At 49.3% G+C, this 24,141-nt stretch overlaps 4 protein-coding genes across 13 annotated transcripts in view; 1 reads left to right on the forward strand and 3 right to left on the reverse strand.

Moving 5' to 3' along the window:
- Positions 1-1,278, reverse strand: part of MLH3 (mutL homolog 3) — a 31,771-nt gene extending 30,493 nt beyond the window's left edge. For 3 of the 6 annotated variants that reach the window (XM_032802053.2, XM_032802050.2, XM_075065553.1), the window contains exon 1: positions 1,018-1,213. The gene's annotated coding sequence lies outside the window, so the exon portion shown is untranslated. Of the gene's footprint in view, positions 1-651; positions 828-1,017 lie in introns of those variants that run through there. The other 3 variants (XM_032802052.2, XM_032802054.2, XM_032802051.2) reach the window with 3 other exon arrangements.
- Positions 1,279-2,565: 1,287 nt separating this feature from the next.
- ACYP1 (acylphosphatase 1) lies at positions 2,566-4,408 on the reverse strand. Of its 2 annotated transcripts, XM_032801934.1 has the most exons (3): positions 4,204-4,408; positions 3,688-3,783; positions 2,566-3,208 (listed from the first exon to the last, which is right to left on the reverse strand). In XM_032801934.1, the coding sequence occupies exons 2-3, from the start codon at positions 3,769-3,771 to the stop codon at positions 2,993-2,995; spliced, it is 300 nt and encodes a 99-aa protein (XP_032657825.1). In that variant the 5' UTR covers positions 3,772-3,783; positions 4,204-4,408; the 3' UTR covers positions 2,566-2,992. The 2 variants fall into 2 exon arrangements, with proteins under 2 accessions (XP_032657825.1, XP_032657824.1); XM_032801933.2 differs by lacking the exon at positions 4,204-4,408 and having other exon boundaries at positions 3,688-4,164.
- A 1,710-nt stretch (positions 4,409-6,118) lies between these two features.
- Positions 6,119-11,375, forward strand: ZC2HC1C (zinc finger C2HC-type containing 1C). Its single transcript, XM_032801931.2, has 2 exons — positions 6,119-7,400; positions 8,805-11,375. Exons 1-2 carry the CDS (start codon positions 6,123-6,125, stop codon positions 9,063-9,065), a joined length of 1,539 nt encoding a protein of 512 aa, XP_032657822.1. The 5' UTR covers positions 6,119-6,122; the 3' UTR covers positions 9,066-11,375.
- Positions 11,376-12,342: 967 nt separating this feature from the next.
- NEK9 (NIMA related kinase 9) overlaps positions 12,343-24,141 on the reverse strand; it is a 36,760-nt gene continuing 24,961 nt past the window's right edge. For 3 of the 4 annotated variants that reach the window (XM_032802060.2, XM_032802062.2, XM_032802063.2), the window contains 7 exons: positions 23,867-24,028; positions 23,227-23,397; positions 22,960-23,019; positions 20,664-20,854; positions 16,342-16,506; positions 15,383-15,595; positions 12,343-14,893 (listed from right to left, as the gene is read on the reverse strand). In XM_032802060.2, the coding sequence (XP_032657951.1) occupies positions 14,771-14,893; positions 15,383-15,595; positions 16,342-16,506; positions 20,664-20,854; positions 22,960-23,019; positions 23,227-23,397; positions 23,867-24,028 (1,085 nt within the window). In that variant the 3' untranslated portion in view covers positions 12,343-14,770. The remainder of the gene's footprint in view (positions 14,894-15,382; positions 15,596-16,341; positions 16,507-20,663; positions 20,855-22,959; positions 23,020-23,226; positions 23,398-23,866; positions 24,029-24,141) is intronic. The other variant, XM_032802061.2, reaches the window with a different exon arrangement.

Here is a 24,141-nt window from a genome sequence, read left to right on the forward strand (position 1 = left end):
TACTCCCTAAAAGAAAATCCAAACACAAAGAACAAAAACAAGCTATCAATGACCAGCACAGGGAAAGCACCAATTGCCAGTAACTTCAGCAATATGTACTGAATGCCACCAAGAGCGAGGCTCAAGAGCCCTCTTCACATCATTGTTATCCAATAAACTTATTTTGCTGCTCTTCTTTCAAGCAGACTCAGGATATTCATCCTCATCATGACCAGACAGCATCTATCCTTGGAAACACTCCAACATGCATCCAGCTGGGAAGATGCAGTTGCCATAAAATCACACTGGCACATGGGCTGGCTCAAAGGTGGTGATGGCGTGTCTAATAAATTTAGCTTTTCTTTCTATTATGATTATTTTATACCATATAGGTTCATTTATCACCTGTTGGTATTTAGCAGGATGTATACTTTTCCCTTGAACCTCACATCTACATGTTAGAGTGAAGAGGATTGGGGAAGCACAGGTCCCCGTCCTGTGCTAAAAGCAGAGGAAAGCCCCTCTGCTTTCTCTTCCTTGGGGAGCAGCATTCCCGCTTAGCTTCCTTCCTCTTTTGCACGTACAGCAAGTGCTCCCCTTCCTATTTCAATCTACTTCAACCACAGCCCAGATCCCAGGATTCAGCCTAGTCACAGGTGTCAGTGCAATTACCTGTCCACACTACAGGCTGCGATCAACCAGCTTTTCAATTTGGGCAGGCCTAGGTCACTCACCCCCTGCAAAAGGTCCCCACTGAGACCGAGCTGTCACACAGGTGCCCGTGTGAAGCATGTTACAGCTCTGCCTCTCTGCTGGGAAAGTTTGATGCCCAGTTTCGCTAGGGCACTGCCCAGAATGCCGGGCAGGGAAGGAAGGGAAACAGTTCAGGGAGCCAAGGGATGAAGTCTATCGACTTACAAGCAACAGGCCCTTAAAGGGGCCCGCCCAGATCCCCGGGCGCAGCAGGGTGAGGGAGCTGTGCCAGCCCAGCCCTGCCCAATGCCAAACAGGAGCTTCCCAGTCCCTCTACCACCATACCAGCTCAGGGAGGCAGCTGCATTCTGGTGACTGAATTAAAATGTCCCCGCACAGTTCCCCTGTCTCCCTCAGAACCCGTTGAAGGGGGAGGAGCCCCCTCCACATTAAGGGCCGGGCGCGAGACAGACAGACCGACCGATAAACCGCCCGCCGCGGCCTCTTTGGCTCGCAAGGCACAAGTCCTAAACTCAGTCCGGTGGCAGGAAGGCGGGGAGAAAAAACCCTGTGGCACATGCGCAGTGAAGATATGTCGGGCCGAGGGAAGAACCACTGCCGGCCGGAGGTGACTACAATTCCCAGCATACATTGCAATATGATTCAGTGCTTCCTGGGAGGAGTTGTCTTTCTTGACGGTGGCGCCGTCTGTCGCGTTTTGTCAATTGAGTGCCGCCCCACTGGCTCCTGTGACGTGGGCAAACGTACCATATTGTCAGTATTGTTCAGTGGGGCATGGTCAGAGTGCGTGCCCAAAGTTGCCCACCTTGATTTCCCTACCATCCCCTAAACACTCTCATGATGCAGCAGCACCTATAGGAAAGCTGAGCAGACAGCAGATGGTGGGTGGCATGGGAAATTAGGTTGGGGTTAGACTGGGATGGTGACTGATGCCATATAAATATCTAGTAAGCAGACAGGACGTTCCCTTGAGGGTGCAGATGGGTTAGAGGTCACTAGCCATATAGGGCCAGAGAGGCTCATTCCTGATTCACTTCTTCCTCTCCCTATGTTAACACTGACTGGAGGCCAGCTGCCTCTATGCAGGTGTGCCTCATATGGTAGTGTACCAAAATCTCAGCGAGCAGCAGCATACAGGGTCTACTACACAGCAATCTGTGCTCACACAAAGAAGTAGTGGGCAGGCTAAGTTTACTGAAAATGGGACAAAAAAAAAAAATCTTATGTTTCAGAATAAGTGGATGAACTAATAACAATAGTATACCATGATTATACAGCGATGCATGCCAAAAATAATAGTAATATGGTAACTCTAAGAAGCTGGTCCTATTTCAAACCCATTATGGCAGCTCCACCTGCAAAATGAGTTGGTAGGTCTACTTGCTAGTAGCCAAGTGACAACATGACAAAACCACCACCACTGCTACAATTGGTTTTAATCAACCACTTTATTGGCAGACTCAGTATAGAGCTTAGACTGAATCGGCTACACAGACTGAATTTTCCTCTCCCTCCTAGAGAATTAGCAGCAAGGCATTGGGCATGCTGTGCTACTACTCTACCAATCTGAGGGGACAGAGAGAAGGCTTCAATTTCTAGGGCTTTTGGTCTTGTACCAGCCCTATATTCATTCATATATTGTGAAAAACATCACAAGCAGCAGCAGAAGCAATATCCCCTGCTGGCTGTGTTGCTGCAGTACCACTAAAAGCTTTCCCAGCTTGGCCAACCGTCACCCAAAAACATCAATGACACTAGTGTGAAGTATACACAAGGCACCCAATAGAACAGAAACTGTCAAATACAGTCATGGCTGGATGGGATAAAACAGATGTTTCTGAGAACTGGAAACTTAATAAAAAGAGGTAAATGATTCTTTAATAGTATTTAATATTAGAAGAAGCCAAAATTCCATGGTTCTGCCCTCCAAGGTATCAATTCCAAGGCTGGTTATTTGACTTCTGTGAACTAGATGGGACACTATACTGACTGTGTTCTCTTATACACAAAATGAGTTTGAATGGTTGCAAATAAATTCAGATATGAGAGGTTGGGTTTCCAAACAATTCCTTTATTAAAGGCAGTCTCACCCTCCAGTCTGCCTGTTTTCCTGCCGATGGCATTCAGGAAGATTCAGGGTTAAATACTATAACAAAAACAGATAATAAATTAGAACAGTAACAAGATAAAACAAAGGGCTCTCTGTTTTTGGACACTATCTGACTGAACAAGTAAAGGTTGGTAGGGAAGTTTTTGAGAGCTCAACTCCCTCCTCAGTGCTTTCTGTCTTTCAGTCTAGTTATTTCACGATGCTGAAGTTCCTGTACTCCAGTGCAACAATCTTCTTCTCATTGCGGAATTCTGCTCGGCTGATGTGGGATTTGGGGCTTCCTATCTTCCTGAGCCATTCCTGCAGCTCCCGTACCTTGACACTGGGACCTTGGATTTGTCCTTGCACAGTGCCATCTTCAGTGTTTTGGACCCAGCCAACCAGCCCCAGCTTCTTACCCTCAGCCTAAAAAGGAAATGTGAGATGAAGATGGGATTAATATGAATTGAAGGTAGACCACAGACTGGCATCTTTATATAGGAATCAGTCCCCAAGGAGGACCATGGTAAAGCCATCTATGAGAGAGATCCCATGGAATAGCCATGCAGAATGCACTTTGGGATTAATCCAGTTATCCACTGTAACACCTTTACATTGAATAGCACCTGCAATACGTCCCTGGAGTTGCCCCCAGGGAATACAATCCAAGTGTCACTGGCAACAGGCAGTGTGAAGAGATTCCAAACAAAAACACAGCTGTGGGTATAAAAACCCATTGGCCAGATGGGGCCAATGCCAAGTTGGGAGAGGCAGCTCAGGCCCAGCCTGTGCTGAGATTCAAATACAGAAGAGAGTTCAGTACAGCCTGGACCCTGGTGGTGACTAGATCAAGGTGCCTGAGCTGCCAGCCTCACCCTCTGCTCCAGCATTTGCAGCAGACACACCTGGGTGTACTTGCGGAAGAACACTCCTTGAACCTTCCCAAAGACTTCATAGTCCACAGAGATGAGGCTGTCACCCTCAGTCATAGTCACGCGAGCCTGGTACAAAAACAAAGCGGCTACTATTAGCAGAGATCCAGGGGGATGCCGCCACCCTCCTCCCCCACGCAGGGAAGATGGGCTTCCCGCAGGGCCCCACTGCGGCTGCATTGCGGAGCTCGGCGGGGTGGAAGTGGGGAGACAGGCAGGCAGGAACCGCGCCTTATTTGGTGCCTAACGTCCCAGGACCCGTGCCCAAGGAGGAGCCACTAAGCAGCCACCCGGCGCTTCCAGCAGGCGGAGGGAGCTGCCCCTACTCCCCGCCGTGCCCTGGAGGCGGGGTCCCGCCTCCGCCAGCCCCCCGGGCAGGCGTCCCGCCTCCGCCCACGACAGGTCCCCATCAGCAATTTCACGAATAAGCAGCAGGGCGGGGAGACGGGCCCGATCCCTTCGGGCGCGGGTCCGGCCGAGCTCACCCACCAGAAACCCGTAGCCAGAGCGAGAACTCGCGCTGCCCAACCGCTGTGGAGCTCCGAATTTTACCGCCGTCCGGTTATAGAGCCGGGACCAGAGCAGCCCCAGACCATAGAGCCGAGTGCCAGAGCGGCCGACTCGGCTGGAGGCTAGAGCGACCCCGCAGATAGCGTTGGCGTGCTGGTTTCCAGGCAACTGGAGTAAACAGGCGGTGCGCAGCGCCCGGGGCGCCCAGCGACCCAGGTGAGGGTGGTGGTGACGGGGCGTTTGTTTCCCCGGAGGTGCGACCTTGCCCGCGGCGGGAGTCAGGGCAGGGGGTTGGCTGCCGGGGTGTCGGAGCGTGTCTGGACAGCCTCGCTCGCCGGGGGGCGTTTTGTGTGGTGCCGAGCACCTCCTGACCCCCTTCGCTGACGGGGGGATAACAGGTCCCGGGCCGGGCCGGGCCGGGCCGAGCCTTCCCCACGCGGAAAGGAGGCAGGGTGCTTTCTTAAGGGCCTGGTTCAAGTCCCAGCTCAGCAGCTACCTCTCGCGCAGCAAGCCGTGACTGGTCTCCGTCTGACAACGCTGCCTGTCTCAGCGGCTGGGGCACGGAAATATCCCACCAAGGAACGTGACCTCATTGATTTTCACTGCCTGGGCTGAGAGAAGGGCAATGAATGAAACAATCATCAGCATCAGCTGCACTTTGCAGGTGCTGTCAATTCATTCAGCTTTAGTAACCTCGGGTTGTTGGTTAATATAAGGAAAAGTGTGTGTGTGTTATAACAATAAATGCTGTTTAGTCTGACAGAGTCCCTGCAAACCTGCCCCATTCTCAGCCTTGTTGCAGTGTGCCACTTAGAGAGGGGTTGGTGAGTTCTAATATCAGCAGAAGGCTATAGCCTCAATTTCCTGGTCTCAGTGGAATAGACTTCTCTGCTGGCTGAGCACATTCCTTCTGCTTTCATAGCAAGACATTGCACAGGCAGAGAAAGAAGCAATTTATTTCCAACTGCATTAGAGAATTCAACAGCTCCATTAATGTCCTTTGGGCTGGTCAGCTCACTGCCTCTAGAGCAGGGGTGGGCAAACTACGGCCCACAGGCTGAATCTGGCCCACCAGTTGTTTTAAACTATCCCTCGAGCTCCTGCTGGGGAGCGGGGTCTTGGTCTTGCCCCACTCCAGCCGGGGAGCAGTCAGAGGCTACTCCACGTGGCTCCCAGAAACAGCCATGTTGCCCTGCTCCAGCATCCAGCTGGGGCGCAGGGTCAGGGACTGCTCCATGCAGCTCCTGGAAGCTGTGGCTCCTATGCATACCAATGGCCCCGCTCCAGTGGCCCTCTCCGGTGCTTCAATGGGAGCTGCAGGGGCGGTGCCTGCAGATAGGGCAGCATGCCTCTTGCACCCCTAAGCCTCTCACACCCCTGAGCCTCTCCCCATGCCCCAATCCCGATCCCCTCATGCCCTCCAAACCCCTCAATCCCTACCTGGAGTACCCTCCTGCACCCCAAACACCTCATCCCCAGCCCCACCCCAGAGCCTGCACCCCTTTCCACACCACAACTCCTTGCCCCAGCAACGATCCCCCCCCTCCTGCCCTCTGAACCCCTTGGTCCCAGCCCAGAGCACCCTCCTATACCCCAAATTCCTCATCCCCAGCCCCACCCTAGAGCTCACTCCCCCACCCCAGGCTGGAGCCCCCTCCTGCACCCTGAACTTCTCATTTCTGGCCCTACCCTGGAGCCCACACCCTCGACCTGAGTACCAACCCCAATTTTGTGAGCATTCATGCCCCACTATACAATTTCTATTCCCAGATGTGGCCCTCAGGCCAAAAAGTTTGCCCATCCCTGCTCTAGAGTATAGATCTTTGGGGAGGAAGCCTCAGCTTGGGAACAAACATGGGTGTAATGTCTTTGCCCCAATGTTCTGCCGCAGGCACTGAATGGCTCAGCTGCAACTGGCTGTGTGTCCACCTGTGGATTCTATGGTGGCAGCTCCCAGTCTTCCATTAACAGGGCAGAAGAGATACCATCCCAAGGCCCTTGGGCACCAGTCCCAGCTAGAACACCTGAAGAACAACTTCCAGCAGCGGCTCTTGCGTGACAAGGAGGAGAAACTGAAGGATCATTGCATCTGCAAAAGCCGGAGTTATTCCTGCTCTCTCTTTTCTGGGAGCAGCCGGCAGGACTCTGGACAGGGAGGCTTCTACTCTGCTGGACCCCATAGCAGGCATCTCACCAGCCAGACCAGTACTTTGCCCTCTAAGTGGGCAGCCAGACGGAGAGAAGGGGTGGATCGATCCTACCCTCTGAAACCAGTCTTTCACCGCAAGGCTGAGAGCGTTCCAGTGGTCAGCACAAGTCAGCTCAGGAGCTCGACACCCATGGCTGAATCTCCCAGCAATAGCTATAGCTCAAAGAAGAGAGGGAAGTTGCCAGCAGCCAGGGCCCAGCCAGCTGTATTGCCATCTTCTTTGGCAGCAGAGCAGCATAAGCAGTCAGCCACCCATCCAAGCAGAGCAGAGTTGGGTTACATCCAAAGGCTGGAGGCAGCTGGGCAGAGCCTGGAGGAGGAGATCCGGAGGAAAGAGGCCCTCCTCAAGGAGAAGCTGAGGAGAACAGAAGAGGAACTCAGGAGGATCCAGAGAGAGAAGCAACAGGTGGAGGTGGAAGAGAGAAAGGAGAGAGAGGGTCTGAGGATGCAAGAGAAGAAAGCAGCAGGGCCTTCTGGGGGGAACATTTTCAGGGCTACAGCCAGGCACAGTGAGGGGGACTGTGGTTGGGAGCAGTCTCCAGAGGGTGCCATGCCTGTGCCAAACAATACCCACCTTCCCCATGTGCAGGGCATAGAGAAACTAAGGAAGGGGCGGCTGGTGGCCAGCAACAGCAAAATTCAAGAGCACATGGCTTTGGAGAACATGGCCTCCTGTTCAAAGCTGGTCATGAAACACAGCCAGGGTCCACCTGCAGCAGCCTCCTCAGAACAAGATCCTGCAGCAGAACTGTTGCATTCACAGGGTCCCATTGGCAGGGAGCAGGGGGAGCTAGGAGAGTGTGGCTTCTGTGGGCGTAAGTTTCTTCACCTCCGGCTGGAGAAGCACATGAATGTTTGCAGCAAGAGCCAAGGCTCCAAGAGGAAAGTATTTGACTCAAGCATGGCGAGAGCCAGGGGAACTGAGCTGGAGCAATATCAGCACTGGAAGGGCAAAACCCCCACCCAGGTAACATGCACTTCGAGGCAACTGGTTGGCCTGGGGGTGGGTCAGTCCTTCCCCCTTGGAATCCTCTTTAAGAAGCATGGAATTATACCTGTTTTAATAATACCTACTATGCCCCTGACACTCCATTCAGGCCCACTAGAATATCGCCAACTTTAGGGGATAGGCCAGCAATGAGCCCATGCACAGGACCCAGCATTAGAAGGTTTTAGGTGCTTGGTTTAGGACACCGACGCTTCCTGGAGATAGTCACCTGATCTCCAAAATAATGAGGGGGTATGAAAGAACTTGCTCATCGGCTACTAATTTCACAGCTGCGAAAAACTTGTCATAGGCTGTGAAATAGCCCTTCCCCATTAAATCCAATCTAAGGGTGCTGTTTGGAGTGCCCTAGCTGGGGGCTGCTAATTCAGGCTGGGCTGGGCAGGGATGGTACTTGTCCTTCCCCTGCACAGCTGCTCTTGGTGGGGAGATCAGACCCACGTCCAGAGGCAGCACAGAAATAAGGGTGGTACACCCTCACTTCTGTACTCATAGACTGCAGCAGCCCGAGTTGGGCTTGAGGCTCCTGCTAGGGCAACCATGGCTTCTGCTTGACATACCCCCAAATTGGCCTGGGCTCCTGGGCACAGTTAATCTACCATGGACCAAGACTAGCAACTAGGAGATCCTGACTGGGGCACTCCCAGCAGCAAGGGGGAGATCAGATCCACCTCCACTTCCCATAGGTGCTGGAACGGGGTGCTGCAGCTGTTGGCTTGAAGTGGTTTCCATCATTTACAGGGTTTACAGTTTTGCTTAATGGCTCTCAGCACCCCAACTATAAAAATTATTCCAACACCTATGCCACTTCTAGGCCTTTTACACTGTGCAAGGGGTAGAATCTCCTCCCACTGAAAGGGGCTCAACCCACTCCCACCAGGCTAGGATGCTCCCATCAGGGGCAACCTCTTAGTGTTGGGAGGGGTGGGGGATGTTGACTGTGCTTAGGTTGAGGGAGCTGCAGTATAATTGGAGCTGCTATTGGGGACAGGGTGGGACCTGATCTAAAAGCCTATTGTTAAAACAAACCAATGGCAGTGGGAACATCAGCTTCCCTCAGCCAAGTTCCAGCAGGCCCTGCCTGATGTATCTTGGTTCCACTGCTGTAGGCTCCCTTTAAGTGGCTACTTTCCCCTGCTCCTCCTGGTGACTGATGCCTTCCCTTGGCACCCCCATCTGTCTCCACTGTCTTGGCTGCCTTAAAGGGGTGGTACCAATCTGGAGGTTTGCTGAACTGGAGGTGGGTTCACGGCTGAGTGTGGGGTTAGGCCTTCCATGAGAAGCTGGTGAGTAAAGGCAGAACCTGGAGCCAGCCCAGTTATAGCTCCTGCCATCTATACTAACCACTCTTCCCCCTCTGTGCAGAATGAGCCACCCAAGAATAACTGGAGACAAAAGCATGAGTCTTTCATCCGGACCCTGCGCCAGGCCCGTGAGATGCAGCATGTGATCTCCAAAGGGGGGAAGCTCTCAGACCTGCCCCCACTGCCCCCTGTAGAGAACCCAGACTATATCTCCTGCCCCCACTGCAAGCGCCGCTTTGCACCCAAGGTGGCTGAGAGACATATTCCCAAGTGCAAAACCATCAAGAACCGACCCCCACCACCACCACAAAGGAGACGTTAAGGATGACACACTGCAGTGAATCCCAGTTCTCTCTCTCTCTCTCTCAAAGTGGCTTCCATCTAGAGCAAGCTTTGTGTTCTCACCATCCCCCAAGCAGGCTGCTAACTTTTAAGATATCCCCATGTAAAGTGAGTAAGGAGCTCAGGCCCCATGAACAGAATACTAAAGTGCTTGTACTTTGAGCTGCAGCCAGTGATTCCTGAGTGTGTGCGGATAGGTCCGTGAGAGTTTAGGCCACTACCCTACTGCTGCTGGTTCCCATCCCTTCCCCTTCTACAGCTCTTCACAAAGAGTTCAAGTTCTCTTGGTTGAAGAGATTGCTGGGTCTTGGTGTGAGTGGGAGGAGATTACCATGATGTCCCTTGTGTACGGAACGGGGTTGTTGATGGGACAGCAGCAAGGGAAGAACCACCATGGCTGGCTGGTCCTCAGAATCATGATTAGCTGCTATGGGCAGGTGGTGGGGATGAAAGGTTGAGGGCTCTTTTCTTTGATATGAAGTAGTACAGTGTGGGGCAGAGGTCATCCAGGGCTCACAGATGGAAAGATGCCCTTTAGTTAGGCACCAACAATGTGCTCAGCCTTGAACCAGCCACACAAAAATACCCCTATGCTGCTGAGCTCAAACTGATATTTGTATGTTAGCACCCTGACTGCTGAAGAAAGCACCTGCCTGCAGAACAGCTGGGGAGTGGGCTAGAATTCTACTGCTGTTTAGCTACAGATGCTGGCACACGAAAGCCCCCAAAGATCAACTCCCCAGCTTCATCTGCCAAGGCTGTGTGGGGCTCTCTCTGGGAAGAGGGGGTGAGAGGGAGTTCTCAGCTCCTGCAGTAGAGACACCTTGTGTGGGCTGATACAGTAGTTTGGATAAGTCAGGAAAGGTAGTTTCCTTGCAGAGAGAGGGAAGATAAAATAACATTAGCAAGCTAGAATATAATGTACAAAGTACAACTTTCCTTCCCTCTGTTTCTAACAGCCCCTGGAGGCAGAATCCAGAACTGCTTCCCTCTCTCAGCTGCTTTTTGTGCTCAGTCCTGTTTATTTTCTGCATTGGTTTTGAGCTGAAGAATGAAAACTGAGCAGGCAGGCTCATTTCATGCTTCTCTTGCAATAGTCCACAGGAGGATTTATTTAGCTTGTTTCCACTGGAATTCATGAAAATCCTGGGACTGTTTCTATTGGACTTGGGGTCAGTAACATTTTGCTTTTCAACATCCAAAAACCTTAATTTTGGGCCATGTTTGACATAGCATCTCTAATCAGAACAGCAGATTGGGGAGGGAGACCCATAAAATGCCGCTTCAGCACAAGAATTCCTTGGGGCAGAAAGCTTGCAGAGGGGCCTCAGTAGCAGAGGAGCTATGCACGACCAGCCTCTTACTATTTGGAGAGGCACCTTTCCTCTCAAGTGTGCTTGTTCCAGGGTCAACTGTGGAATAGTAAAGACTCCTAGAGCTGGGTCAGAGCCTTTAGGCGACAGGGTGACTGTTACAAAGGGATTACTTATTAGGTGCATGAATTTGGACTCAGATGCAAGGTTCTTTCCAGCTTCAGTTTTCCATGGAGAACATCCAGGCTGGCAGATGTCTTTAGGCCCCATGTAAGTAGCAGGTTGTTCAATACTAACGAAGCTCTAGCAGATGGGTCACAAGCAGTGTAGGGATACCAATAGAAGAACAAAGTAATTAAAGAGGAGAAAATGAACAAAAAAAGCCCAGTAGCTTTTACTTCAAGGCCCACGGTGATCCTGCCCCAACTCAGCACAGCCTGGGGAAGATACACAGGGGCCAGATTTAACTAGGCTTAGTCAGTGGCTGGATATGTGGAAATAGTCCTTGGCTGTGAGGTGTGTAACAGTCTCCCAAGGAAGTAGGAGACCTCCTGTCCCCAAGATAAGTGAGCAAAGCTCCCTCCCTTGGGACACTAGGGTAGTGCTCAAAGACCCCAATTAGGGTTAAAGCTGCATGGTTCTGGGCACTGTACAAGTATTGAAGAGTTTACAGCCTAGGAAGAAATACTAAAATCCAGACACAGGGTCTGAAATGCGTTCAACATACATGCAGGTGATCATCGGAGGCCGGGCACGTGGCTTAGTAACTCCATTTCTGGTTTTATTGTGGGATAGCAGTGAGGTAACGGGAAGGCAGGAGAGGAGTAAATAGCAAGAAAATGGGAAAGGAGGGAGAGTGGAAATTCATCTGAACTGATGGATAAATGAATGTTTAAAATGAACTAAACATGAAACGAGTTTAAGAAAATCAGTACAGTAACCCCTGTGATGTGTTTATATTAAATTCAATTTTACAACATCCTCACCCTGTTCTTAATGTGCCAAAGGCTGTTGGTGTCAATAATGCTGATCTGCATCACAGAAGTCAGCAGGGGAAGTTGGTAAGGACAATGGAGCTTTTAGCTCTTGGGAAATTGTGGGAGGCAGTTTGGGATTGTGGGATAAACACATTAACTGCAACTTTCTGCTAAAATGATGAGCAGATTAAATAGCTAATGTTGACATTGAAGTTGTAGGCCAAATTGTCTGCTGGGGTTACACCACTGAAGTCAGTGGAATTATGCCAGGAGATAATTGGCTTGCCATCTTTATGTTTCAGAGTCAACAATGGGCAGTTCACTGCTCTTGTTGAGCTACTATTTCAGTTCGTCTGCAGACTCAGGCAGGCATACAGACACCACAGAATACAGGAGGCCCTGATTAAAACCTCCAGAGAAGCAAGGGAGAATCAGAGTTTTTATGTTCTCTGTACAGCATCCAGCACAATGGGACTCTGATCCATGACTGATGCTTTTAGGTGCTCTGGTAATGCAAATAAATCATCAGAACTGGCAGCAGTGCCACTTATTAAAACTGCTGAATAGGTGACTCTGGGAGACTTTTAACACTCCAGTAAAAGCTGTTCTAAGAGAATCAGGATTTTGTTCCTTTGGAGCCCATCTCTTCCCACTGCTCATACCCCACATGGTACCATTGGAGCTGTGGTAAAAATGGTATCTTCATCAGGAAGGGAAGCAGCATCAAGAGACCAGGTCTCTCATGGAACACACAGACTCTTTTCATGTAGATGTCCCTAGTAATGCAAAACTTGCCACTTTGTCACAGCAATGAACCTTCCCCTAAGCTGAGTGCGTGCACACTTTCTCCACACCTCTTGGTGGAATGAGAACACAGGAGACCCTGCTCCAACAGGAACCTGCCCTGAGCCGAGATTCTGCCTGGAGGAGAGGTGGGAATATGCACAGAGTCAGGACGCACTGGAGAATTAGTTTAAACATTTATTTAAACAAACTACAAACCACTCCACTCTTTATTCTTTCAAAGAAAGACAATGACAAACTAGTTATTCTGCCAGTGTCAGAGCAGGCATAAGTCGTGTTCCACTATAACAACTCAATAGCAAAACTAGCAAGAGACTGACATATGGAGCTAGCAATGCAAAAGGGGGAGAAGTAAAAAGGGTTTTGAAACTGTTCAAAGGCACTTCTGCCCACTTGCCCTTCACTTTCCAGCCCAAAACATGGTGCTGGGTTTAAACTGCTTTTTTGGTTGCAAAGCTAGCTGGTGTGAAAATCAGTGGTCTGTAATAGGCACCACTTGGATAGCGTGAATCCTCTAAGGCACATATGAGGTTGTGGAGCACAGGACACTTTCTGCCAGGGATTTGAATCCTCTACTAGATCCAAGGGGAATCCAGTCTTCCCAACTGCAGAGCACTGAGAAACGAGGATAGCAGTACACTGCAGGAGAGCGACTCCCATCAGCTTGGTGCTTGCTTATTGGACATGGCTTAGGATTAGCACTTCACTCCTTCTCAAAGCCACTGCTGCAACATGACAGACTCCATCTCCACTGCAGCAACAGAATTCTTATGCTGGGACTCCTAACCTGAGAAATGGCTCCAATACGTATGGGAGAAGAGAGGGCATAGTCACCAACAGTAACCAAGCAATCCTTGAACTCCTGGCATTCAAGACTCTACATTGGAGCTGTCTCCCTCCTTTCCTCCCTACAACGATAAGGACAGCCAGATTGAGGTCTAACTCTGCCCAGGTTGCTGCCCAGAACAGACTGCATTTGATTCAGCTCTAGGATACTATAGTGATAGACACGAGAGAAGATCCTAAAAGAGCACTGATTCCAAGCATGACACTTTGGCATCTGTCCCCAGACAGAGGATTTCATCAAGAAAAACCTTAGCACCCTTAAACAGTCCCCACAAGGGAAGAAAAGTCTAAGGCAGGTGAAACAGCTCTCATTGAAAGATTCAAGGCAACACCAGAGACACCCTGGGTGATGGGGACAGTTTTAGGGATAATGAAATCACAGTCCCACCCCACTGCACGGGAGGAGAGGACTCTGCTTCCTAGAAGCCCCACCCTGGGGAAGGAGTGAGGGACTAGCTTCCCCCTAGAGGCCCTTCCCAACCCAAAAATCCACCCCAAGTCAATTAGCTAAACAATTTAGAAAAATCTAATCTCATTCCCTACTAGGGATATGGGAAAGTCCCAAGTGTCAGGCCACTTCAAGTTCCTTGGGAGAGAACCTGGTGCAGCTAGAGAAGGGGTGAGACTTAGACTGAGGCCTAACCATATACTGCCCTTGGGAAAGATACATTCTGTGTGCACTGCAGTAAAGACCCATGCTGAGAGGGCAGCTGTGCTCCCACTTTGTCAAAACAATGGAGTGGTTGGGGGGAATACTGACGAGGCCGACACCAGCATGGAGACTGTGTGCCAGCCTATTGTGAGGGATAAGTAGAAGCAAAGCCAGGAGCAGCAATGGTCTCACTCTGAGAAACCAGACATGACAAGAGGAGCTCTGGCACCCAAAACTAGCTGAACAGATGGAGTAATGAGTGTGACACAGCCTGAGATCCAGACACCCCTTTTCTGTTTAGGAAGCAGCTGGTCTGAACTCAAGAACCCTATCTCAAGCAGTTCCCTCTGTTACAACTGGAAACTACATCCAATTCTCCTGTTTGTGCAGTGCTTGGAGGGTGAAAAGCACTAGCTGAGTGCTAGGTCCTCAGAATAAAGCATTTAAACTTCATCTGTAGGACTAGGGCACACAGCTGTATGGCCAATGGCTGCACCTCAAGTCAGGGGCACGCTTTCTATCACCATCTCCCCACTGCCTCCAAAGTAAAACACATTCAAAGCTCTGTTTGCCCATAAGCAGCATTGAGCTGTCCCACAGGCTAAGGCCCTGTCCATTGCCATAATGGCCGTGAGCAGCTCAGAGTTCACCACTCTAAAGTGAAGATTGGGAGTTAGAGTTCAGCCAACTTCCGTTCTCAATGGTTCTCTTTCTCTCCTCTAGAGGTGCAGTGACTAATGCTGGGGTCCCAAGGGCAGCTCTCAGGAAGCAATGAAACAAAAGGGCCACAAGCTGCTACTGGAGCCATCAACATGATGGGTCCAGGGTCGTCTTGCCTCAAGGGCAGGATTGACGGATGAGGTACAGAGAAGAGCTGCTGCTGCCATAATCACTGAGCTGACCATGGCCTGGAGCTCAGGGCCCTGCCCCTCTGAAAACTCACTCCTAGACCATATCACCAAACGTACATGGGTGTTGCTCTGGAGCCTCCGCCCTCGCTCCTTATCTGTGAGTGACCTGAAGCCAGGAAAGCCGCTCTCTGCATTCAGTTAGTGTGTTGTGAAGTTGAATGGACCCCAGCAGGCTCAGGAGACTAGAGGCTGGAGCGGCATGAGTCCGTTCCCAAGAGACACCAGGAATCTGAATCCAAGTCAGTTTTTGGATCCGTTTCCATCTCTTCTTTGGCTGTCTGGGTTCCTTTGGAATGAGCCTGCAGCTGTCCAGACAAAACAGTCAATCATTCCCAGAACTCAGCTGCTAGCCATACACAATTTGCTGGCTACGCCAGATACAAGTTTCTACCATCACAGAGAGAGCTACTATGGCAATCCCAGCCAGGGCACCCTACATCTAACCGCTCCCCTCTTCTTGGACAGGAGAAATACACGTTGCCTAAAGCCCTTTAGGCACTGAAGTGCCTGCCTCATGGCTGTATTACCATTACATTATTGCCACAGGGAAAACCAGAGTGTCTTTGCAGCTGACAAAGAGCAACAGGCACAAGGAATTTTTACCCTACACCCCTCTGCTCTGTCCCATCTCCTCCTGGCTTAAGAGATTTGAGTTTGATTAAAAGCTCTTCCTCTTCTCCTCCCCTCCCCTAAATCCAGCCAGAGTCAGGATCAAAGTTCTCTACCCCCACACACAACTTCCAACGAGTGTGGGGGTTCTCAGCCTGAATGCCTCACCCCAGGAATGTCCTCACCTGCTGCATTCCCTCCGTCCCCCTGCAGAACCTCTGGAGCTGGGCACTGAGACGACTGGTTTCCTCCTGCAGCTTCTGTTGATCAGCCAGACACTGTAACACCAAGCCCTGCAACCGCTCCACCTCAGTTTGCAAAGTGCTGCACACACAGGCTGAAGCTGGAGATGCTGCCTTTCCCTCTACACAGGGCAGGGCTAGAGCTGAACACATTTGCTGCAAAGAGAGATGGGGGAGTGAGTTTGTATATGTGTGGAACATGTGAAATCTCCCAGGCCAGTGGCTGCCTGTGCCATGGTGAGAGAGAATGACGATGGAAGATGGCACCACAGCTGCTGAAGCTGCAGATTTTCGAGCGCTAAGTTCTGGATCCTTCGGCAGCCAGGTCAGCACGATATTAACCCTTATGTTACTCATTGCCAATTCCCCTGACCCCAAACTTGGACACACCTTCCTCCCTCTTTGCAGCTGTTGTCCCTACCTCCTTGTCATTCTGAGATCCTTGTTGATGCCTCCCCACCCCAGCCTAATTTCCCAGATGAGTCGGGAATTAGCACCTCATCTAGAGATGGCAGCACTGTAAACTCCTGTATAATTTCCTGCCCTGTCCATGCTTCCCAGGTTCCTCCCTCCCACTGGAGTCTCCCAGCATGGAGTTAATACTTCCCCAGATGCGTTAGTTGCATTTTTCCTAAGCTGAAACTCATTTTATTTCCTGCCCTTATGTCTACTGTCTCTTGGATTTCTTTCTCCTCACTGGTATTCACAGCTCCTCCCAAGTTAGCATCAGCTGTGATCATCATTAACTTGCCCTTTTCCACTCTCATCCAGACCATCAATTAGCCTGACCCAATGGCCCCCACTAGACCTCCCCACAACTCAAACGTTGCCATTTATGCTCCCATCAGCTCTTAGTCAACCATCATTCATGGTGGGAGATGTGGTCTTAAGATATATGCTACCTGGGGCTCTGTCTTGGGCTTGTTGAATTCAGCAGAAGCATCAGAGGCCGCTTTGAGTCCTTGCAGTTCCACGTAGGGAAGAGTCTCCTTTTCAGGCTCTGAAGAGTCTGTGCTCATAGGAAAGGGGCTGTCAGGCATGGGGATGAATTCAGCATTCTCCAGTTCCTGAACACACACAAGCAACATTGTGTCAGAGATTCCTCATGCTCCCAAACACCCTGCATCTCTTCAGCCAGGACACCTGCACCCTCTTGTGGTGGAAAACAAGACTATGGCTTAAGGGCTCCTCACACAGCAGACCCCTTGCTTGAAGTCAGACTAGCAGCGACACTCTCCTCCGGATAGTGGCCTGGGACAGCACTAGGCTCTCAGATCTTCATTGGGGTGAACTCCACACCATTTCCTGGTGTGGGCTGGTTGGCCAACAGGTCCCATTTATGTGACCATTTAGGTGTGCAACAATTCTCCAAAAAGGGCCATACTAATGTACTCACTCTACACACACCCACACCATATATAACTTGAAAGTTTATTTTATGTATGTTTAGATGAGGCATAAAATGAAGTAGTCAAGTGGTGCCGTAAGCCTGTAGACAAGGTGAAACACTGGTACCTTAAAACAAAAAAGTGTCATTTTCTGCACAGTTCCAGAAACACTGCAACAGGACCATGAGTACAGTTTTTACTGTTTAACTTAATTTCAGCAACTTAGTGTAGTACTTATTGGTCAAAGCTACCAAACAACAATATATTAAAAGATTTTTTAGTTTCACATGGGCAAGTATATTCTTCAGAAATGAAGCTGTTTAGAATGTGGCAAAAAACGGTGAATATCAATATCAAAGTATCTTACAAGTGATAAGGTATAGTTTTCTATACCTTCAACTGAAAATTTGCTGATCAGATCAGTCTCATACTGAAGGTTTTGCACCAGGAGAAGCAGACTGCATGCCTACAGTTTGTGCTGCATAGTAGGTACATATAAATGTATGTGAATTTCTAATATAATGCTTCTCCATCTGTAAGCTATTGTACATATAATGTAGCATCTAGTCTGCCTGGTAAAATATTTTAATTTGTAATTGCCTATGCGTGCAGTACTTGCATTTGAAATATTCTAGAAACTGGCTTTTTAATTCAGTGACACTTATCCAGAGCTCAGTGTTAGTGTTAGAGATGATAATACACAGAGCCATAATATAAATATGCAAAAGCTATGGGAGAAAGAAGTGGCCTAACGATAAGTAATGAAGACTTCTGCACTGAAGGATGAAGAACATGTTACAACTCTTATCAACAATGTCATCAACTATATGACAAACCCATTTGACCTGAATCACATCCAAAAAGAGTTTATCAACATATATGCCAGACTGCATGTAAAATCAGGTGTACAAGAGTCTACTGAAAACAGCAGATGTCAGTGAAGAATAAATAAAGAAACTTATGAGAGGGGCACTTGATTCTGACAGGACATATCTTTTTCAGCTCAGTCAAGAAATCTGGCATCCAAAACATTTGCTGACATGGCCAAGACCACCAAGTTTAAGTCAGGCAAAGGAGGGAAACTTGCAGCAGCTATTAGTCCCAAAATTGTTTTCTGCAGAGCCCAGTCCTTAGCAAGATGCAGAGATGATGTTTCAATGGCAACTCTTCTCAGTCACTCAATAGGACCTGTGCCTGTGTCCCTCTTCCATGCTGATGAAACAATGAAAAGAACAGATAAAACTGAATTAAGGCATCAGCTGGAAGCTCAAGTTGGAAGACTCCATGAGCAAAGAGCATACAACAAAGAAGCCAGAGATGCCATAGCTGTCATACAACTGATGGCTGGACACTAATTCTACGCATTCGATGAATTACCTGCTGAGTACCTAAGGCAGGTCCTAAAAGGATTTGACAAAGCCAATTCTGTAATCAGAGTCTTTGACAGATATGGCAGGAACTTTGTGAAAACTGCTGACAGACAGTGCTGGACAGGATCTAAGGTTGGATGCAAGAAATACCAGGTGATTGGTGGATGCTCTGTGCCTCCATGAAAAAAATTTCTGAATGTGGTATCCAACAGGAGGTCACTTCTAAAATTCCTCTATGAATATAGGGTTAAAAATGCACCTGAGTGTGCAGAAGCACACCCAACACAAACATTCCTTTTTGCCGGAGGCTTTTCTGATGGTGAAATAAGCAAAGGCCATCAGCAGTAGAGGGTTTTGAAGTAGTCCAAGACTTATACAGTACTCAAGAGAAAGAAGACACAAAGATACTTTTGCATGCTGTATGTACCAATATAGATTTTGGCTCTCTGTGTGTCAAAGGAACCATAAGAAGGTCATCTGATACACAAGTTTTGATCCTTGCTGTTCATTGCTTTCCAAAACTGGAACACATAGGTAACATGTAGATACCATTACCAGCACAACGGACAAGCACTGCTTCATATCTGTACATGCAATTTGTGATGCATTCACCCTGACTTCTGCAACACACTTCCTGCTGTACATGTATTAACAGGATGTGACTCTGTATCAGCCCTGTTTAGTATTTAGAAAAAACTGTGTTTAATGTTGTCAAAACAAAAGGTACCGTACCACTTCAGACATCTTGCCAAACTGGGAAAGAGTGATGGACAAGCTGCAATTTCTGTACCAAAGAAGTTGGTAGCAGTGCTGTCTGACCAGTATGAGAAAGAAAAAGAGACCCATAGAGACCGAATTGCTTACGCCTCAATCTAGGCCTGAGGACAGTTCTGAAAAGCACATAAAAAGTGCACCTTGGCAAACACATATTTGAATGTCTCCACAAATCGGTAAACCAGCTATTGGATCACTATTGCAATGTAGAGGATAAACTACTGCCTGTACTTTTCAAGCGCCCAATAGCAGCTGAGCTTCTACGAGCCCTTATTTGTGCCTGTATCAGTAAAAGTTGTTGCACGATCTACTGCGTCTGTAGTCAGAACAATCTTTCCTGCACAGAACTGTGTATAAGTCAAGGCAATGAAGACTATGTTATCCCATGCACTCTTGACAGAGATCATAATGATGAACAAGATCTTGACTGGAGATGTTACCAGCGCTATTACATTTCAATGATACCTGTAAAAATGTGTTATTAGATTTTGTTTCACCTTTAGATTGATGATGTGATGCTTTGGGTCACAAAGAAATTGAATTTTATGTCTTGCAATAATACCTAGAGTCATTAAACTAACAAATGTACGCAAATATTTCAAAGTGGTCTGTAGCAGGGTGGTCACCTGCTCCCTGGTCTGGAAAGGGTTACAGCCAACCCTGGGAGAGGGCTGGGAGCTAAAAGCTAGGCTGATTAGGGAAGCAGCCACAGCTGGGCCATGGCCCAATCAGACCTCAGCTGGCCCTGATAACAGGGCTATTAGCCAGGAACTAAGCACTCTCCTTCCAGCTTCAGGGGGAGAAGGACCTAGTTGCCTGGGAGCTGAAGGTGCAGGCAACAGAGCAGGGCTGGGGAAAAGTGAGAGGAACTCCTGCCTGCCAACTCCCCAGGCTGCAGGCCCTGTGCAAGGCCAAACCAGGTACTGGGATTGCAGGGGGCAGCCCAGGGGTTAGGCAAAGACAGCAGGTCCAAACCCCCTCTTTGCCAATGATGAATGGCTTGTACACTGCAGTCTGCCCCAGTGAGTGGGGGCTAGATGGAGACTGGCAGTAGCCATAGACTGAGGCGAGGTGGGGATAGAGGGTTAAGGGTTCCTCAGGGAGAGGAGACCCAGATCTGTGGGGGTACTGCCAGGGGGCAGCACCCAAGGTAAAGGGGCACTGGGGTCTGGGAAGGACACGGGGGCCGGCAACAGGTGGGACACCGGCCAGCAGAGGGCGCTCCAAGGCTGGAAAAGCTAATTCCCTGGACAACAGCAGGAGGTGCCGCACCAGCGAGTTGTTGCATTGTTACATGGTCATTTTGGTGTCACTGTTTATCCCATTTCTATGGTAATGGCAACACTTGACGGCTCCACATTGTACCTCATCTTAAAGCAGACGTGATAAGCTTTCAAATGATGTATGAGGTGTGTGGGTGTAGATAGGGTACATTAAGTTGACCAAACCAGTGGTGTTGGCTGTGTGTCTAAATCCAGGGACTACCACAGAACAAGAAGTGCAGAGAGATGCCAATCTGGTGAAAAGGACATCTCCTATGCCCTCTGGTGGGGAAGAAGAAAGGCTGCAGACAGTTTAGAGAGAAGCCTCTTGGACTCCTCTTCCTGGGCTCTTTGAGGAAAAAGGGGCAGCTTGTTCTCCCTTAACCGTGATCCCTGGGATTTGAGATAAATTCATGAGGCAGTTTGTTACCTTACGCAGCCAGCCAGGGCAGGAGCTGCTGTCGGCATTGCTGTCCCCCATGGCCTCTGTTGCACTGACCCAGCCCCCTATTCCACGATCTGCTTCCATGGTTCCCCGAAAGCCTCCACTTGGATCAGGGGTTTCAAATTCCCGTTCATTTTCCTCCTCCTCTCCTCCACCAGTTGTGGAGCTCTGAGCCACTGGCAGACAAGAAAGAGAAGCAGCAACTTTACACATTTCACTGGCTCTGTCATTTCAGGGAATGCAGCAGGCGCTGGATCCCAGATGAGGCAGATAAAAGAGAAGAGGAGGTTATCCCCCTAGAAGCTACTTTAACTGCAGAACCCTGAGGCTGAGTATTTGCCTGGACTGTGTCTCCTTCCAGCTATGTAATTCATAAAACACCATGCCACCCTCCCCAAAAGTGACCCTCTGCCACACAGTCTTGCTTTCTGGCCCCATCTCTCCCAACCCCAAAGTCCCTGGGTGACTCTAAGATAGGTAATCACCTCCTTGTCCATCAAGCTGCTTCCTTAAGTTATTAGTGGATAAGGAAAAGTTATTTACTTATTCCCATAATACAAGAACTAGGGGTCACCAAATAAAATTAATAGGGAGCAGGTTTAAAACACATGAAAGGAAGTTCTTCTTCACGCAGCGCACAGTCAACTTGTGGAACTCCTTACCTGAGGAGGTTGTGAAGGCTAGGACTATAACAGTGTTTAAAAGAAAAGTGGATAAATTCATGGTGGTTAAGTCCATAAATGGCTATTAGCCAGGATGGGTAAAGAATGGTGGCCCTAGCTTCTGTTCGTCAGAGGATGGAGATGGATGGCAGGAGAGAGATCACTTGATCATTGCCTGTTAGGTTCACTCCCTCTGGGGCACCTGGCATTGGCCACTGTCGATAGACAGATACTGGGCTAGATGGACCTTTGGTCTGGCCCAGTACGGCCGTTCTTATGTTCATATGTTCCTGTCACATAAAGGGACACTGATGATAAATGCCTAGACTGATCAGACAGAAGTGTTGACTGCTTTCCCCCCACACACACTATCTCCTTGTCTTCATCTCTGTAGATACTCATCCAGTCCCACCACCTCCACAAGCATCCAGCCCAATCCTATCAGCCTGCCCTGCCTTCCTAACCCTTCTAACACAGTCTGTTTGAAAGGTAATGAGGTCATTGCCACTTTGGTGAGAGTTACTGAACCACTGGCACCCCAGGCTAAGCTAACTAGACAGACCCCACACTGTCCAGCTCTCCTACCAGAAGCCTCTGATCTTGCCCTCCTTCAGTCCATCCAAAATGTTTCTGCCAGAGGTGTCCCCTCCAGCAGCTGTCACCATATCACCTCCCTCTATTGATCTCCTCTTGCCTTTCACATCAAGTTCAAGCGTCTCATGTTAAAGGCCCCACACAGCTCAGCTCCTGCTTCCATCTCTTCCTACTTCTCTTCCATGCTGTTCGGATCCTTCCCCTTAGGCTTGGCCCTTCCTCATCCTGTGCACTAGTTGGCCTCCCTCTCTTTATTTAAAGCCCCTTACATTCTTCTTTGAGGCCTTGCAAAGATAGAACTGAAACCTTGTGACAGGACCAACTGCATCCACTCTCACAGTTCATTGGTGAAAGGGCCATGTCTGAAAAAATACAAAGGCCTGAGCCAGTTGGACACAGATACCATAATTCATACCTAGATAGCATGGTGACTAGATAAAATAATAGAACCACCCTGCACAGACCATGTGCCTTCTTGTCTGCACTCAGTCTAACTCAATCTGCAAGCCCTCTGCTGGGCGGGGACTTCAACATGGAGTATACAGACGTTTACATTTCTGCTGCTTGGCTCTCACATTTGTTATCTCCAGCGCCTCCTGCAAGGACCTGAGGTCTTTGCTCCTCAGAAATTTCAGCTGCTCTAGTTTTCTCAGATCTCACAATTCTAGGGGGTTTGAGTGGGCTGAAACCTGGTTTGGTTAATAAGGACTGGTTTTGCTTGCACCTAAGCAGACATATGTCGCACTGTGCTAATTGAGGCAAGTAACCTCCTATAATCATGCTCCTCACAGGTACTACAATACTGGAGAGGGAGGCAGTCAGCTGGCCTCAGTAGGGAAGGAGATCAGGAAGCCCAGTGAAGGCAGGAAGCAGTGACGGTGGGATGGGTAATGACTGGCTCTGAAAGCCCTTTGAAATGACCCTGCACATGTTTGAACCTTTCCGGTGTGCATCAAAGCTGCTGCTGCCCAGGAACCCCAGCTGTGGAGTGACCACATGGCTTTTACCCAGGGCTGATTACTCACCAGTACCGATGGACAAGCCACTACTGTTGGATCGGATGGTTTTGGAATTCAGCACCTTTTCTATGGAAAGAAAGAATATCCCTTTGGTAAAGGGCTCTCACAGAGGTGGTACAAATCAAAACAGGACAAAACCAGTGTTCCAGTACTAGGACCGACATGAACTTGCTAGTGATCTTGACCCTCTCTCCCAGTAAGCTCATGTTAGTGAGTACTGAGTTATCACAACAAATGTCCTTGGAACAGCCCGTGTCTCTGAAACACACTCACCAACAATGAGAATGGTGTGCCAGCCACGGCAGGACAGATCTGGAACGTGATGCAGGGACCCAAAAATGGGCCGAGGCCATGAAGTACAAATATCGGAGCCATGAGCTCTCTCTGTCGGTGTCATTGCCAGACGTCCATTCCCACCATTGCCCCAGGCAAAGATATGGTTATCTAGGAAAAAACTGATCCATCAGCCTGAACTTAGAAACATCTCATTACCCTTCCAGGGGCCCCACCACACCTCACTTCTTTACCATAGCTACTCTGGTTCAAGACAGACAGGGCGTCTAGTCCACCTGCTACCAACTAGCCATTGGAAGGCTAAAATTGTGTGTAGTGAAGTCTAGCAGCTAGTCTCCAGCCCACCACTTGGTAGCCTATGGACAGCATTAGCTAAAGCTTTGTGCTGCCCTACCCCACTGATATGGCACCAATTGGGGAAAATTTCCCTGTTCCAGTCACAGCCTTTCAGAGTCTGACTGTGCCAGGGCTAACTGCAAAGATGGCAGCCTTTCTGTGCTGCCCTGAATAGCAGAAGATACAGGAAATGCTTCCATTGCTAGATGGGAGCCAAATGTTGAACTTCTGCAGACCCAGCCCACAGGACGAGTCCACTGCAGCCCCACAAATGCCCACTCACCGTCAGTAGCAGCTATGGTGAATTCATCTCCGCATGAAACCCTGATCACCTGCTTACCCCCAAGGGGGCCTCCTAGCAGGTTAATTCCCAGATGCTTCTTATAGTCGCCAACACCCAGCTGTCCACACTTGTTGGAGCCGAAGGTCAGCAAGCGTCCCCGCTCTGAGAGGAGGAATGAGGAGAGTCATGGTAGGTACCCAAGACAGGAAGCAGCCATGCAGGCAGAGAGAATTACCAGCAACAGCCCATGACCAAAAAGGACTCAGCTAAGAACT

Source organism: Chelonoidis abingdonii, chromosome 4 (assembly GCF_003597395.2).
Source record: "Chelonoidis abingdonii isolate Lonesome George chromosome 4, CheloAbing_2.0, whole genome shotgun sequence".
In the NCBI taxonomy this organism is placed as follows: domain Eukaryota; kingdom Metazoa; phylum Chordata; order Testudines; family Testudinidae; genus Chelonoidis; species Chelonoidis abingdonii.

What these genes read in the sequence shown, in the direction of transcription:
- ACYP1 (XM_032801933.2), bottom strand. Translation starts at nt 3,894, where the DNA reads ATGCAGCCGCAGTGGGGCCCTGCGGGAAGCCCATCTTCCCTGCGTGGG. An exon ending in TCTTCCGCAAGTACACCCAG is followed by an intron (nt 3,209 to 3,687) that starts GTGTGTCTGCTG and finishes TTTCCTTTTTAG; the next exon opens with GCTGAGGGTAAGAAGCTGGG.
- ZC2HC1C (XM_032801931.2), top strand. Translation starts at nt 6,123, where the DNA reads ATGGCTCAGCTGCAACTGGCTGTGTGTCCACCTGTGGATTCTATGGTG. An exon ending in AGGGCAAAACCCCCACCCAG is followed by an intron (nt 7,401 to 8,804) that starts GTAACATGCACT and finishes CCCTCTGTGCAG; the next exon opens with AATGAGCCACCCAAGAATAA.